Here is a 13,275-nt window from a genome sequence, read left to right as displayed (position 1 = left end):
TTTTAACTGCAAAGTCTACTGAAATGGCTGCACGTGGAGAAGTACACAAAGCATTGAGTGAAATGCTCATGTTTGCTTGATTTATTCTCTGCAGCAGACGAACTCTGGTAGTAGGAGGTGTAATTTGCAGCACATTAGCTATTAGCCAGTGTCATTGCTTGAGTGGGTGGTGTGAGTCTCTTGTGCCTGTACGGTGTCACACTGCGCATGTGTCAGAGCCAGGCGCTTCTCCCCTGTGCTTCAAGATGAATTTTTTGTGAACAGTGTTCTGTATTTAAAACCGTGAGCCTGCTAGTTTTCAAATGGGTTGTTCTGTCACACAGATAATATCTAGAGTAAATGCCTTTCTCCCCAAAATTTTTAATGTTTTGCAAAACTGAATTGTTGAAGTGTTTTGACTTTTCTACCTTTCTTGGTGTGCGATCCTTTGGGGATGAAATACATAGTTCGCAAGATACCCTGTAACTTAGAGCAAGGAAAATTGTGTTAATGTTTCCTTTTTGGGTACCCTGTGCGTGTACTTGTGGTGTTCAGCAGAGGTTTTCCAAAAGACTTTCAGCTTGATGCGTCTTTTTTTTTTTGTGTGTGTGTATGCACAATTTCACTTGGGTTGCTTTTAGTTCACTTTTTTCCCTAGAGGCACCTGTCTCCTGCCACGTACCCATCAAGACTAATTGCACCATCTGGAAGACTTTTGTGTAGCTGTTACTTGTGCGGAATATCTCTTGGGAGCTTAACTCAGAATGTGAATGTGACCCCTGAAGCCATGTCAAGTAGCTGCAGTAGTTTCTAGTGTCTAAAGGATGATCACCGTAGGCTTTATTTGTTTCAAGTCTAAGGCGGTTTGCTTTAGTGTGGATATGGTGCATGTCAGTAACGCAACTTCAGTCATGTTTTGAGTGGGTTTAGACTTTGACTACAGGTTTGGTAATTCATGGAAAATCCTGTCTAAAAATTACATCCAAACCATATGTAAACATGTAGGCTATATAATTAGGTGTAGAAATGACAGACCTGTTGCTCCTTATTATTACGCTATTTGATTTTTATGTCCTGTTCCCCCCCCAACTGCACTTCTCATTAATAATTTTCTGCTAAGAACGCCAGGCGTTTGTCGCTAGTGGTGTTGCAACCCCCCTGAACAGCACCCAGCACTTGCTTTTGTTACTGCTACAAAACTGATTGATTATTTTCAGCACAGGTGATTTTCTGCTTCTGCTCCTCACCTCGTCTGGATCAGGTAGAAGTGCCATAGTGCTTCACTTCCAGTGCTCTCTGTCTAGGCAGGGGCTTAGTTAAAGGACGGCACTTTATAATCCTGCGGTGAACACCTTTCTTCTCTACTTCTGTAATATCCTGTCCCTTGGCAAGCTGGAGAGCACTGTAGGGCATGACAAGCCAGAATGTTCCAATTGTTAAAAGTATCACCATAATTTGCAGTATTTTGGTTTCGTTTGTTTTGTTTTGTTTTTAAAAAAGAGTTATTAATTTCTCATGGGATCCTGAATGTAGTAAGGCACTCTGATTTTTATGTGGGGCATACATATATGGGGAAAAAAGCAATTTTTTTTCTTAAAACCACTTTTCTTTAAAGATGATGGAGTTGTAAATAATGTTGAGGGAATATAGTTGTATTTAGTTGCATCATCTGTGTAACTTGTGTGGTTGTGAGTAATGTGGTCAAATGAAGTTCAAGCCAGAGAATTACTTACACCACCACAAACAATTATGAATTCCGTATACAGGATGCATACACACTATATATTATTCAGTATATGTATTTTCTGTTTTTTTCTTGGTTGTTCAGTGCTCGTTGTGGCTCTGAGTTTGGAAATCTGTGGACTTTAAAGTTTTAGTTTATGCAGTTCTTGGCTGCATTCTGTAAACTGTATTTTGGAACCTTGTAAGAAAAGGTGGGGTTTTTTGTGTGCTTGGTAAGAATAAAGGTATGCAAGTTATAAATTTACAGAATGCTGAAGGCAAACTGTCCCCTCCTCCTTAAAATCCCTCACTACACATACGTGGTAAATACAATAAAGGTGCACACTGCAGGACCACAGGGTGTGCTCCTGGGAAGAGATCTGAGCTGCACAGGCTCTCCTGGGTTTTGAGTGGTTGGGAAATACTGGGGGGCTGATCTAAAAAAAGAAAACATTTCTGCACTGGAAAGTTATATGGTATTTTCCTTTCCCTGTTTTTTATGCTGTTTTAGTCAGGGTTGTGTTGTTGGAGGAGTGGGTTTGTTGGGTTTGGGGTTTTTTTTAAGGCTCTTTGTGAGAGCTGGTAGGTCTGTGGCCTGGTTTCTCCTCAAGAAGTTATGTTTGAATTTCATGTGCTAAAACCTGTGCTGAGCGTCTTCCGTTAAAATATTGATTACCCATGTTCTCCTAATTTTCAGAAACATTTTAATTGGTTTATTTTAAGATAATTAGCAATGTGATGTGTTAATTGCTATTTGCATTTTACTGCTCTGTTAAGAGAGACTAACATTTAATTGCATTATTGCAGATCAAGATTGGTGGCTTGTCCTTGCTTTTGGCTTGTTTTCAGCTTTGACTCTGAATGTTTGGTGTCCACATGGTTCTTAAAACCTCAGCTAAGTTGAACCAAACTCTGTTACTGTCTGAGGCCATGCACACTTGTCTCTTTTGGAAATTTAGCAGAGGTTGATACCTGCTGTAACACCACAGCCACCCACGGATCTGAGCGTGGGGTGTAGCACCACCGGGCTCTGTACACCTCACTCCTACCTTGTCTTGGGTGGGCCAGCCAGTCTACAGGAGAAGCAAATGGGATGTGGGTAGATTAGAAAGGCACAGAACAAAAAGCCATGGCCTTGTTTGGCTCATTAGGCCCTGCCAGAGCTGAAAATGTTGTGGATTATGGTAGAAAGCCATAGTGGCCTCCTCATATGTTAATCATTAGCGGTGTTTGTAGGCTGTAGCTGCACTGAGTGTGAGCTCAGGGCTTTTCTGGAGGGGGAAGTATTAGCCTGGAGTGAGGAGAGATGTGAAGGTCAAGCCCAGTAGTTGTCTAGTACCAGAACCTCCTCATTCTCCTCCTAGAGCTTTTTGAGACATGTAATTTGGGCTGTTTCCCCATCACTGTAGGAAAGATTGTAAAGACTCAAGAAGTCAATATTATTATTTTTTTTTTTGCAGTAGCATAAGAGCTCTCACACAGAAGGGTGCTATTTAAATTATTTGTTTTTTTAAATGTTTGTGTCTTTGTAAAATGAAATAGTATACTGAAGATATTCTTGCGTTGTGAAGTGGTGTAAATGTAATGGAAAAAAATCCAAATGAAACTTGAAGGTTGCATCTACCATTCTCTTTATTCAAACATACAAGATCAACATCTTAGATTTTCACTCAGATGTTTTAAAGACAAGTTCTGTTTTGATTTCCTTCAGTTATTAGGGCTAAAATGATACTCTGGAATAAAATTACTGGAAGTGCTTAGTAATCTATGATGTAGTTCTTCATATGATTTGTTTAACAAATATTTAGATGATATCGGAGATATGGGCTCCTATTTACTGGAAATTAGTTTACAAATTTAGTAGCATCTGGAATATATTATCCTTTCTTCTAGCTATTTAGCCTTATTGATGAACACAGGAAGTAAAAGCAGCTTAACAAGGACAGGAAGAATACAACTGGAGACGTTGCAGTCAAAAAGGAAAACTAAGTTTGCTTTAAAACAAGTTGATTTCTGAGACTGTGTATTTAAGTGGTCATTTAGAATTGCCTTCAAAAGATAAGGGGTTTGGGGCAGTTTCCTCCTGACCCCAAATTTAAAGGTTCAGCATGTGAAACAGTTACTTTGTTTAAAACAGCCCATCTGTACTTCATTTATCTCTTTCTTTATCTGTCATCAGTTTCTGCAAAGTCTATTCCTAATATACTGAGACCTGTTGTATGTATTGTGCGGTCTGTTCTCAACCACTCTGATCTAAACAGTTTTCTTTCAGCCGGTGTGAGAACCCGACAGCAGGTTACAGATTTTGGTTGTACCTTTCCTCCTTTCCCTTTCTTCTCTTGAAGTACGAGGCTTCTTTTGGCTTTTTTATACTTCAAACAACAAACTGAAAGCTCTTATGTTCCCGTTACAGTAGAACACATTGAATTATTCTAAAATGTTCCTGACATGAAATGCAGGATATATGCTGCTCCTTGGAAATAAACAAGATTTAATCCTTAATACTTGCTTACTGCAATAGTAGTATTTAATTGTTTGGGTAAAGGATGACAAAAGATCATGATTAACAATTGCACCCTATTTCCATGCAAACGTGATTATTAAAGACTTGATGAAATGATGGCAGCCTGAGATCTGAGTCTGTCTTTCCACTTCAGTATGACCAGTGAAAATGAACTGTGAAAACATGCTTTTTTTTTTTTTTTCCCTTTCCTTTTTGCAGGGGTTTTGTCTACGATAGCCGCAATAATTTACAGATGCGAGGTTTGGTCGTATTGCTTATTTCCAAAGCTGCTGGACCCAGCACAGCAGAACTCTCTTTCCAGCACAGCATGGTCAGCGGAATTTATTCCAGGTATGTATAACTTTCTTTAACAAGGTACACCAAGGTACATTTGATGGGCAACTTCATGGTGGTATCAAAGCATCTTAAATGGCCTGCTCAGCTGTAAAGGAAAATACGCTTTGTATAGCATATTTTATAATATCCACGCCTATATCTTCATTGTGGCTTTTGGGCACAACCAAATTAAAAACATTTGGATCAAGATAGTTATTTGAAAGTTTATGTTAAGAGGTGCTTGGAATCAAAAAAAGTAAAGAAGCTAGGAAATATTTCATAATAGAGTATTTTCATTTTGAGTTGCCTAGGTGTTACCTGATTACATCTACTTGCTAGATATTTCAGAGTCAGATTGCCAGTCTTGTGGAGCATCAGTTGGTTTCACTGAGCACATAAGTTTTGCTATAGCCCCTTTGAAGGATATTTTCTCATGGAACAGCAGCATAGAATAAAGTTTTTACCTCCCACCTGTCACAGCAGAATTACTGAGCCTACCATTAAGGTTCCTCAGGCTCTCACTGAGAAAATACAGCTTCATCGAGTTCCTAAATATTTTTTTAAGTATTTAAACTAAATTGCTTAATTCTAGTAACAACAGCAATAAAAAATAGTGGTTGCTCGCCTTTGCATATTTGACAGTTAACTGTTCCACTGAAGTAATAAGTGAGATCTGGCTGAAAAATGGTAAAATTTGAATTTTTGAAGTCCTTTTGAAAAATTATGCGTGTTCCTTGGTTGAGGGAACAGGCTCACGTATTTTCAGTTAATTGTGTTTCTGATCACTGTGATGCATTAAGTGAAAATGCACAAACTTAGTGACATGTTTGTATCCTGATATGTTTTAGAAGTGCAGAGATAACATTGTAAAATTGAAAAGACCAAACAAAGATGTTAAAAAAATATGCAGTATCTTAAAATAACAGAGAAGGAACATAAGTATGAATGGTACAGACAGAAATAACAGTAAGTAAGAAAAAAGACGAGGCTATAAAAGAGGCTTGTTATGGAGGGCTGTGTTGTCCCTTTAGCAGTTTAATTCCATTCTTGTTTTGTTTCGTCCTTAATGTCCCCTTAGGGTTGTAAAATTTTTATATTTATATGCAAATGATGCTGTATGAAAGCATAATTCTAGTTAGTTAATTATGGCACAGGAGGCATTTTAGTTTGTTCTGTAAATGATTAAAAAAGTTTACCTTAAGTATGCCTCATGAAAGGAGAGAAAAAGCGTTATTTTTTGATAACTAAGTTCTTGAGTATGATGATTCTGACCATAGAGGTAACGTGTGAGCGTTTAAAGCTGCCGTTGGGAAGGTGACTAGTGGAAGTATTCATTAAGGAGCGAATAAGACCTTGAATTAATAATGAGCCAGTTGGTGTAAATGGACATCATTGGAACTATGCCAGTTCAACCAGCTGAAAATCTAGCCTAATAATCTGAGTTTGAGCAAGTCAATAACCATTATAATATCTAGTTCAGAGTTACAAAGGTACTCAAAAAATGAAGCAGTTTTGAATACTCCCACACAGGTTCACTTAAGGTTGATTACTGTCTGCAAAAGTGATAACTATGGAGTTGTTAATTTAAACGGTTTTTCAATGACGCTTTAGCATGGTGTAAATGCGAGGAGAATGCCGATGCCTTGTTTCATTTTGTGCTATAGTGGCCGGTTCTTGCCCTCTGCTGGAGTCACTGTGGGCTTTGACTTTGAACTCCTTTCTTTAAGGTACTTTTCCAAACACGCTCTTAAATGTGAGTCTAATTTCTGATTTTGATTTCTCCATTGTATAAAGCTAAGAGAACAGGCAGCTTGTAAAAATGTGAACTTAAAGGGCTTTTGTGGTTGTTTTATGTATTACAAATAGTGTTTTACAAGCTGCTTTCTCCTGAATGAGAACAAAAGGACATCATTTTCCATTAGTACATTTTTGTCTGCTGTCTTGGTTACAGTGCAATTATATATGTTGTGTATATTAGACATACATATCAAAAGCAAAGTATATCCCTCAGTGATATGAAGTGAAGAAGTATGCTTAATCCTTTATTGTTCGTGTATGTCTCTAGCTTTGGAAAGTATTTTTTGGAAATAGATTCTTACAGATTTTCAGCTCAGCTGTAAACTATACAGCTCTTTTTGTTGCCATGCCATATAATTACTTCATCTTTATATATAATATTTTGCTGGAAATATTATTTCTGGCACTGTAATGAGCATCTTCATCGCCTGATACGTGCTGTGAATGTTATACTGTGGACTATTAGCTGGGATATGGCTCACTTGATTTTTAGGGTACTTAGTAGTGATTAATTAATTGCATTCCTGAAATTTGAGCATGAGCTAAGTTGTTCCAGTACTTGTCAGCAATTGCACCAGCCCAATCTTTCTTTTCCCACTGTTTGTGTTGGAACCAGCTCTTGTGCTCTCTTTAAATATTCAGTCCCACAGTGGATAGCTAGGCTACATCAGTCCACTGTATCTGGTACTACACTAAACGTACAATCTGTGACCAGGAAGATCTAACACTGCATTTAACGTAGAAAACCACAAAAAACCATGGTGGACTTTTTCATCCTGAATCTGACATGTTCTGCATAACCTCTTTTCTGTCTTTCCTATTCCTGAATCACAATATAAGCAAGCAATACAATAACTGTAATTAAAACAGAAAAACACTGAGAGCTGGATTTGGAATAGCCAAAACCTTTTTTTTTTTTTTCTCTATTCTCCTGATCTCTAGATATGTCAATTCATGGGACAATTGACCTAAATGTATAAAAATAGATTAGCTAGCTGCTTAGCTGGCATCTGTTTTTTTTACTGGTACACAATGGAACAAAACTGATGCCTGCTACCAGAGAGCAATTTTTTCCGGAATAATGAGGATTACAATTTAGGTCGCTACAGGAACAGGGGTAGTGTAGTTATATGGTGCTGCCTCTGGCCGGCATCGCCTCCAGCTTTAGCACTTCATAATTTGCAGGAGACGTGATCTGCCCGCATTAAGCTGGGAGTGTGGGGGTCAGTGTATGCAAGGATATCATAGTAACTGCTGGTTGCCTTGTGAGCTGTGCTGAAGATAAGGGGGGGAAGTGTTATAAAACTCTGCTTGGCATCCTTTACTCTGTACAGCCGCCTCCCTATCATGTTGCCAGCATCCTGCCTTTATTCCTATTGGTGGGGAAAAGAACCTGGCTTTACTTCCAGCTCAGCACCAGTGATCCCAAAAGAGGATGAAGAGGAGAAGTAGCAATGTGATAAACAGCTCCATTTCAGCTGCTGGACAGATTTCCTGAAGTTGAAACTTTCTGCTGGTCTCTTAGCTTTTAGGAAAATATTTCCTTGGCTACAGAAGCATTGCAAATGTAGTGATGAAGTGCGGTGCTCACTACAGAGCATGCAAGCAGTATCGTGTAAGGGTCATGATGTCATTGCCTGTACTCAAGCAAAGCGTACATCCCAGATTCCCTTGAAACTCCTTCCTACTCCCTTGCCAAAGAGAAAGCAGGACTCACATTTGGGTTTAGGCAGAATGTAAGTAATGATAATTTATCATGCTAATAGTATCAGAGAACACATCAGACATGATGCAGGCGCCTAGATCTTCATAAGACCTTTGAGACCCATTTCCGAACTGGTGATGATACTAGAGTCTCACACTCCTCTCTGTTTCCTTCTTTCAGAGCTAAAACTCACTGGAGTAGTCAAGTATGCAGCTTGCTGTTCTTTTACTTTGCTGCTGGAAGTGAGGTTTTTAATTGAAGCTCCAGGATTATCTGTTTCTGAACACTTACAGCTTCATGCTTCGTAGTTGGAGCTAGATTCTCACAGTTGAAGATACCAAGACTGGCTTGGGTCCTCTCACTAAATACCCAAAGGGGTATCTTTTTCTGTTCATGTCTGGCACTGCCAGACGCTACTGGCTGGGGACTGAGGAATCTCCTTGGCTTTATATTGAGTAATGAATTCCTCACCTAGCCTCTATATTGCAGCTTAAAATGCAAGTGACGCCAAAGAACAAACTTACGCCATCTCTTCAGACCTCAGTATCCTTGGCTCTAATGCAGCAAGTTATTTTCTTCTCTCTCTCAAGATTTGCATCTTTTTTTTTTTTTTTGCCATTAGTGCCAGTTTCAAAAATACCCTCTAGCACTGACATCCATTGAGTCAGCTCTGCAGATTTCCTTGGATGCTTGTCAGAGGTTTAAAACAAAATAAATCCTTTTTTCAGTCAAATCTGCCTGTGCATTCACACTGGTGAACCCTACAGTCATTGACAAGCAAAGACCTTTCTATTCTACCAAACTCAGCCAGTGTGTGTCTATGTGTGTTTAGAGTGGAATATAGAAATTACTGTTTCGGATCTATACTAAAACCTGGTAAATCCAGCAAACAGATTGCTGGATTGGTACTATCAATACACGGCTCTGTCCCTGCCTCTTTTCCCTCAGAATGATGCAGCTGACCTTTAAAGCTCCAGAAATCCATCTCTTTACAAGATGAGCATGCTTTTCTACAAGATGAAGGTACTCAGTGGATAAACTTTGCCTCTGAATCAGAATACTTCCTGCTGCTGGGAAGAGTGGTGGTAATACTGTAGTGCCAATGATCATGAACGTATACTCCTTTTACTTAGTGTTTTAGTAATGATTTTGGAACCAGCATTGATTCTGCTTCCAGCAAAAGCCCAGTTTAAGTGGAAGTTAGCAGTAGATCCCAAGTCCTTGTTGTGGTGATGGGTCTTTTGCTCATCAGGCTCCAGTAGTAATTCTTACTAAGTGCCCTGGGTACCCTTTTTTGGAGACACACACACACAGGTGTGTCCTTTAGCCTCACGCTCTGTGTTTAATGCTGTAGATGGTGTGCATTCACAAATATGTAGCTCACAAGAAGCCACACTGACATTGGCATAATCTAGCCTGTTAGGTGTCCTTAAGGTCACTTGAGAGCTGAAATACCCAAAGAACTTACCATTGTAAGATTTTCACAATTAGTAATGTGGGCTGCGTGAAGGCCTACTATGAGAACACAGGCATAAAAGTCTTCTGTGTTCTAGGGATATGCCACCAAAAATTGTTGTGTATTAGTGGAGACACTAGGAATCTCTTCCATTTCTCATAGGTGACAGCTCGCCATCTGCAGCTCTATCTGTTCTTTCTCCAAAAACCATGCCATGGCAGGCATAACAGAGGTGATGCTGTGCTTGTTAGAGCAGTCTTTAATTACTGTATGCATGCAAGGCAGTCAGGCTGCCTCCAGGGAATTTAAGCCATGTGAATGATGATCCTTGGACAACTTCCAGTCTGTAAAGGTAAATATGGACTAGTGTAGTCAAAAGTGTAGAGGTTCTATACTTGTTATAGTATGCTTTTGAGACTTGCAGTCTGCACAAATTTACACAGACGGACATTGGTTTGTTGACTTTATTTCTGCGTGTGTCCTGGGCTGCTGTTGAGCTGGGATTTTATGGTTGAGAGGGATGTGAAACAGCAACACCCTGCTTTGTGTATTTAGCCTAATAGCATATGAGGTGTGAGCACACCTTCTCTGGAAATTGAGAAAATGTGTAAGGTGTTCCACTTCAACTGATAAACAAAATAAATACTCCATGAGGATGTGCACCTTGGGCTCTGCATTCCCTGAGAGCTCCAGTTATTGGCAAGTAGCCTCTGTCCTGTCCATGTGAATGCAACCAAACAGCTGAGAGGTGATAATGCTGTTCTGGACTCGGAAGACTGTCACATCTCCAGTTGGAGTAGATGACTACAATAGCAAAGGGCTGCCTTCTGGTTTAGGAACAGGTAAATGTTACTCTGGCAAAGGAGGTCTTTCACTGTATAAGCTGTATCTTCACTTGCTCAGCTCACCAGTGAATTTTTGCCAGCAAATTGCTTCCACTGTAGACAAGCTTAAACATGTTTGTAATTTTTAATTGTTTAAATGCTTTCCAACTGAAATGTGTCTCCACATAAATCTGTATGTGATTAATTAATAGTTTACACAAAGAAATCAGATAGTCTCCCTTTAAAAGGAAGAAAGGAAAATGCAGATCCATTCGTTACAAAGCCTCTTGGCTAATAAACCATGGCAAACACGAGTAAATTTTGGTGAAGGTGAGATTAATTGCATGGTTACAGTGAAAGTGACACTTAGAGGTTGTCTTGCTACTAAATTTTATAAAAGTCGTCTTCCTACCTTGCATGGTGTAGGCTTATCTGTGGACAAATTATGTATGACAGTTAATTATGTTTGCCTGTAAAAGACAAAACTCAGATGAAATAAAATCAAAGAATGACCATACAAATGATAATTTTGGTACCTACGAAAATACAAAGAGCGTTAGTGTGTGACTTTTCACCTCATCTTCAGACCTTGCCCTTCTTTCCCTTTCTGTACTCTGAACCATATAGTGTATTAACTTGGGAGATTGGATTTGACTGTTTCTTCCCTTCATGTTTTGAAGTAAATAAATGATGCCTAACTCTGTCGTGGACTCCCATCATGTAATGAGTACTTCCATATTTGTGAGAAGTTGGGTTTTTTTTCCATTACTATTTGTCTGAGTTTACAAGTAATGGAAAACTGAGATTTACCCTGACCTGGTGCAATGCAGAAGGAGTGGGTGTGAACCAGAGCTTGCAAGACTTCATGCTGCGTTGCACCTATTCCCATCAATGATGTAAATCTTGATAGAATATGTTCAAGCAAAATAAAAAGCAAGAAATCAGAAAAACGTAGTAAGACCAATAGTGTATGTAGGAAGTCAAGACTCAAAAGAAGGCAGAGCTTTTTTCTTTTGTCTAGTGTAAGTATTCAAACCAGGAGTTTTAGTGCAGAATAGCTGTTGCACTTTAAATTCACACTGGCTTATTGCACACAAGCCCTGGGTCTCAGCTGCAGATATTGCAGAGATTAATCTTATTAATGGAACTGCTAATTGGTGTTTGACTTCTAATTATAGTAACAATAGGCCATAACAATCAATCCTCACCTTTACTGGGGCACATTAGGACTCTTTATCATAAAAATGATTTCCTTTGGGACTTACTGTTCTTATTCCTATCTTCTGGAAGGCTGGCTTTAGTGAAGGTGCAGTATCCCAACTAGCATGTGCTTTGGAAGCTTAGCTAATTAACTGGTAGAGAAAATGCATAGTCCTAAAATATTCAATATCTGAGTGCATTAAGAAGTACAATGCTCTTGACAAAATTATTTGTTTGAAAGATAATGGGAAAGGTCTGCCAAAATATGAGCAGTGATGTCTTACACATTTCTTAAAGATTATAAAATTTAGTTTCCCCGTCCTTGGTAGCTTTCCCTCAGCTTTTAGTGAGAGGAAATCTTAAGCGATTATTCTAAATTATTCTATTTAGTTTTTGCTCTCCAGGATAAATCCTGTGAGATTCTCCATCTCATTTACAAGACGAGTCTCAGGAGACAAAAAGCACATACAACTTGATTACATATTCCTATTGATCATCTTCCACCCACAACAATAAAAATCAACTCCAAATACAAATCTAACAATATTACTAATTCATTACAACCACTACTTTTCTTCATTAACTTTTTATTGTTTTCAGCATACACAGCATGTGCAAATACAGCAATTACGTGTTGAATAAGAAAAGGTCCTCTCCTTACGCTGTAGAATAAATCAAAAGGCGCTGCATTAAAGCTAATCAAAGACTCTGCAGAGATACGGACTCAAATCTTGTTCAAAATAAGTCTGTTTAGCACTAGAGAGTTGAGTGAGGTAAACTCAGAATTTACATTACAAAGGGGTTTTGGTTTTTAAAAAGGGAGTAATTTTCAGTATCATAGAAAGCAGGGTAGGGATGGCTTACCTTGGAGAAACCATGGCGCTGCTGGCTGGCTGTCTGTCCAGCCCACCCTTTTCCTGGAGCTCCCTCCTCCCACCGCTTGTGAAGCGAGTACTGGACTGCCACAATGCGCAGCGTGGCATGCAAAACCAGAGCAGCACTGATGGAATTAATTCTGCAGTGGGTCAGGAGCAGCTGTGGGAGCAGCAAAGTCCTGCCTTCACCCTAGTGGGAACTTTTCAAAGAGAGGCCGGGTGACCTGTGGGTGCCAAGACCTACCACAGCCTTCCTGGGGCATCTCCACGCACCAGAGCATTTCACCAGAGCTGATGTTTGGTGGTTTGCTGTAAAAATCTTTCCTTTGAAACAAATCTCTGCTTGAGAACTTTCACATTTTCTTAAAAAATAAAATAAAATAGTATTTGTGAAGAGACATTTTCCAGCCATCAGCTAAGCGCGGTTTGGTGCTGTGATGAAAGCACACAACAGCTCTGGGGACCGCTTATCCCCTAGAACTATGATGTCAATATGACCAATTGCTTCACAGCAAGTTCTTAAGTAACTGTATCTATGTAATTTATTTGTCCTACAGTCCCAAAATATCTCCCATGCTTTCCCATCTGCTGAAGTACCAGCTGTCCTCTTCCCAGGCACAACCTATTAACTTCTCCCTTGACAAATTTTAAAATGCAATTATGCAGTTTCAATACAAAATTTCTGTAATACTTAGAAAATTGTAGCAATATGAAGTTAAGTATTACAAGGCTTACTGTACCAATTAATTTCTTTTCTTAATATGATTCAGTACTCAGATATAATGTAACTGAAGATACTGCAAAATTTTTCATCTGCTGGCATGGAGTTGAGGATAAGGTCTTCATTATACTCCACATGTATAGACAAACATGTACTG

The 13,275-nt window shown here is 39.1% G+C and overlaps 1 protein-coding gene across 1 annotated transcript in view; it reads left to right on the top strand.

Moving 5' to 3' along the window:
- PDSS2 (decaprenyl diphosphate synthase subunit 2) overlaps positions 1 to 13,275 on the top strand; it is a 117,443-nt gene that overhangs the window by 44,993 nt on the left and 59,175 nt on the right. The window contains exon 2 of the mRNA XM_074150787.1: positions 4,424 to 4,555. Within this exon, the coding sequence (XP_074006888.1) occupies positions 4,424 to 4,555 (132 nt within the window). The remainder of the gene's footprint in view (positions 1 to 4,423; positions 4,556 to 13,275) is intronic.

Source organism: Numenius arquata, chromosome 7, assembly GCF_964106895.1.
Source record: "Numenius arquata chromosome 7, bNumArq3.hap1.1, whole genome shotgun sequence".
NCBI classification, from domain to species: Eukaryota; Metazoa; Chordata; class Aves; order Charadriiformes; family Scolopacidae; genus Numenius; species Numenius arquata.
Note: the sequence above shows the minus strand (reverse complement) of the source record. Positions and strands in the feature narration are given on the sequence as shown.